Source organism: Phragmites australis, chromosome 7 (assembly GCF_958298935.1).
Source record: "Phragmites australis chromosome 7, lpPhrAust1.1, whole genome shotgun sequence".
NCBI lineage: Eukaryota > Viridiplantae > Streptophyta > Magnoliopsida > Poales > Poaceae > Phragmites > Phragmites australis.
This window is the reverse complement of record NC_084927.1, coordinates 22,100,130-22,103,145: the sequence shown is the minus strand read 5'-3', so window position 1 is coordinate 22,103,145 and position 3,016 is coordinate 22,100,130. Positions and strand designations below refer to the sequence as shown.

The 3,016-nt window shown below is 51.8% G+C and overlaps 1 protein-coding gene across 1 annotated transcript; it reads right to left on the bottom strand.

Annotated features, from left to right (window-relative positions):
- Positions 1–871: 871 nt before the first annotated feature.
- On the bottom strand, positions 872–2,719 carry LOC133924197 (G-type lectin S-receptor-like serine/threonine-protein kinase At2g19130). The gene has a single exon (XM_062369636.1). It carries the CDS (start codon positions 2,598–2,600, stop codon positions 972–974), a length of 1,629 nt encoding a protein of 542 aa, XP_062225620.1. The 5' UTR covers positions 2,601–2,719; the 3' UTR covers positions 872–971.
- Between the last annotated feature and the right edge of the window lie 297 nt (positions 2,720–3,016).

The following is a 3,016-nucleotide window of genomic DNA, read 5'->3' as shown; positions in this document are numbered from 1 at the left end:
CAGCAGAGCGGCCAGCAAGGCTTCGTCGCGGCAACAGCGGCCAGCAGCAGGGCTCCGCCCTTCTCCCATCTGCGCTTCCCATCAATGGCGGCAGGGGCAACCCCTCTCTGCGCCGCGCCCCCATCTGCAGATTGGTCCCGAGGATATATAGGCAGCGGATAGAGCCAAAGTCAAGAGATAAAGCTCGGTTCGGTTGAGATTTGGGGGAATATTTGGCCGGGATAAAGGACTCGATGCTAATCCGTTTGAGATGTTCCAGATAGACTTGGACTCACATTCGCGTTGGATTTGGGGAGGATTTTTGGGGCTCGCTCGGTTCTGGATAGAGGAGCTCATGAATAAAGATGTCCAAATAGGTCGTGCAACATGGACCGGCCCGAGGCACGACACTGTTAGCAAGGCCCAAGAACGGCCCGACCCGAGCGTAGATGGGCTGGGCCGGCACTGCACGAAGCCTTGGGCCGTGCCTGGGCCGAGCTTGCGGCACGGCAGGCCGGCAGGACCCGAATATTTCGGGCTGGCACGGGCACGGCCCAGCCCGGGCACGTGCAGCCCAGGAGGCACGGCCGGGCTGGCACGACATGGCACGGCTTGGGCACGCGGCGGCCCAGGAGGCGCGACTGGGCCGGCACAGCACAGCATGGCTCGGGCACACGACGGCCCAGCACAGCACGGTCGGGCTGTCACGGCATGGCCGGCTCGGCACGGCATGACCCACCGTGCCGGCTAGGCACGCGGCGGCCCACGGCATGGCCGGGCCGGCACGGCATGGCACGGCCCAGCGCGCGGGGCACGGTCCGGCCGGCACGCGGGTTAACGGGTTAAACGGGTCGGGAACAGCCCGTTTAACCCGTTAACCTGATATTTTTGAATAGATGATAATCCAGCGAACCATTTGGCATGTGTTCATATGCAAGTAACCTCCTATTACCTTCGCAGCAAAACCCAACCAATTTCACTAAATTTAAATACTAGATAATTCCAATTGAATTCACTTCAGCTCTGAACTGCTTCTCTCCTTGGTGGGCACATTCAAGCCTTTTCACTGCTATGGCAACAGAGTTACTTAGGCACCCTTTAAATACAGAACCGAAACCGCCTCCACCTAGCTTCTCTGAGAAATTTTTAGTTGCACGTTTCATATCAACATACTTGAATGCAATGATCCCAATGCCACTCTGATCATTGTCCATTGCGTGACTAGACCACTCCCTTATTCTCCTCCAAATCACTATTAGAATTAAGAAACCCATAGCGGCAATGCTTGCACCAATGGCAACACCAGTGATTATTACCCTCTTATTGCTTTTCCAACTCTGCACCTCTTTTGCAGCAAGGCGAAGGTGAAGCGGTTCTCCATTATCATCAGCAACTACATTAAGTAGCTCGCCATGCCAGATAGAGCAACCACCTATGCCATAAGAATATGCAGTGCAAGAGCAGCTATTCAGACAAACTCGTGCACATTCGTTTGCACTTGATGCATTTTGAATACCTTTGGCATTCTGGGGCAATCTAATACTTGGCATAGAGTAGAATTTGTCTGTCACACCTGTTTTATTTTTGTCATCACCACTGCAATTCAATGGATTGTTTCTGATGCATCCACCTGTTCTGTCCTCTAGTTCCCAGTCCTCCGATGATCTTATGGAGAACCCCTTCATGCAGTTGCAGAATGATTTTCCATTGTCAGTGCAGATTGTGAAAGGTCCACAAGTAGCATATACATCACATGGATCATTTGGTTGGGTGCGGGCCGTGATCCAATCAACTGCAAGATCCGACCATACGCGCGTCTGGATTTGACCAGAGACATCCAGAAAATTATGAAATATCATATTCTCATTCAACAAGTTGTAGGAGAAGTAAACCTCTTGGTCATTGTTGACAAACGTGTAGTTGCACCGGGAACCTGACTGCGCCGACATCTCCGGTATCGAGATGAAGAATCTGCCATTCCACTCCCCACTAGACCAATATACCACAGATGACTTCCAAAGTAAGTCGATTGCATCGACGGCTAGCTCTTCACAGTACACACCTGGAGCTTGGTCAATCAAATTCTTTCTTGAAACCATACGGCGGTTCAGACCAGTGACCTTGTTCCGGCCAAATTTTGCACCGGCTAGAAGGGTGTCAGTCGGGTAGTCAAAGCTCTGCCAAAATATGTCTGAAGAGTTCGAGGAACTCCGAAGAACAAGGTTCTCACTGCCTAACAGTACAACAATGGTGTCATTGGCTGTGATGTTGGCCTGGGTAGACCACATGATGGTGCCCTGAGCTAAGACCACCAAGTTGCCGTCGCGGGAGATTATGAGCTCCGGCAAAGCAAGGCTCGGAACCGGGTTATCCCCATTGGCAGACCACACTGGGGTAAGCTTGGGGACTTTGTGGAACCATATGCCGAGGTACGTGTTGAGGGTGTTGTTGGAGGACTTGCTGCCCGGTTGGAAGAAGCCGAGCGTGAACTTGCCGTTATTGGAGACAAGCCTCTCGTCCGCGGCGAGTGCATGGCCGCGTGGGAGTGTGTCTGTGGCCGCGGAGCATGAGGGAGTGTGCAGGGAGAAAAGAAGCCCACAAAGAACAAGGAGGGGATGCATGACGAGGGAGGTGGAAGAACGGAGATCAATGGGAGAAGTTTGCTTGCTCGCAAGCTAGAGCAGTAGTGCTGAATGGCTGAATGCACGGGACTGACGTCCTTTTTCGTACAGAAATTGGATGGACTCTATCCATCCACCTCCCGATTCTTATTTTGCATTTTAGACGCACGGTCATCACTAGTGACTTCAGCGATTGACTTGACTTGGAACCTGCAACCCTACTTTATCAACGTCCCTTCCTGGTGTTCAGGCCTTCAGTGTAAACATCTGCAGGAATTGCATGGCCTGATTAATACGATTACCTTATAGTTCAGCAACCAATACACATAACTTGAAAGAAGCTAAGTAAATCCGCCTTGATGGGATCTCTACTCATCCAAACGATGCCTTAGCTATTCGAAATCTTGTGGAATCAA

What these genes read in the sequence shown, in the direction of transcription:
- LOC133924197 (XM_062369636.1), bottom strand. Translation starts at nt 2,600, where the DNA reads ATGCATCCCCTCCTTGTTCTTTGTGGGCTTCTTTTCTCCCTGCACACT.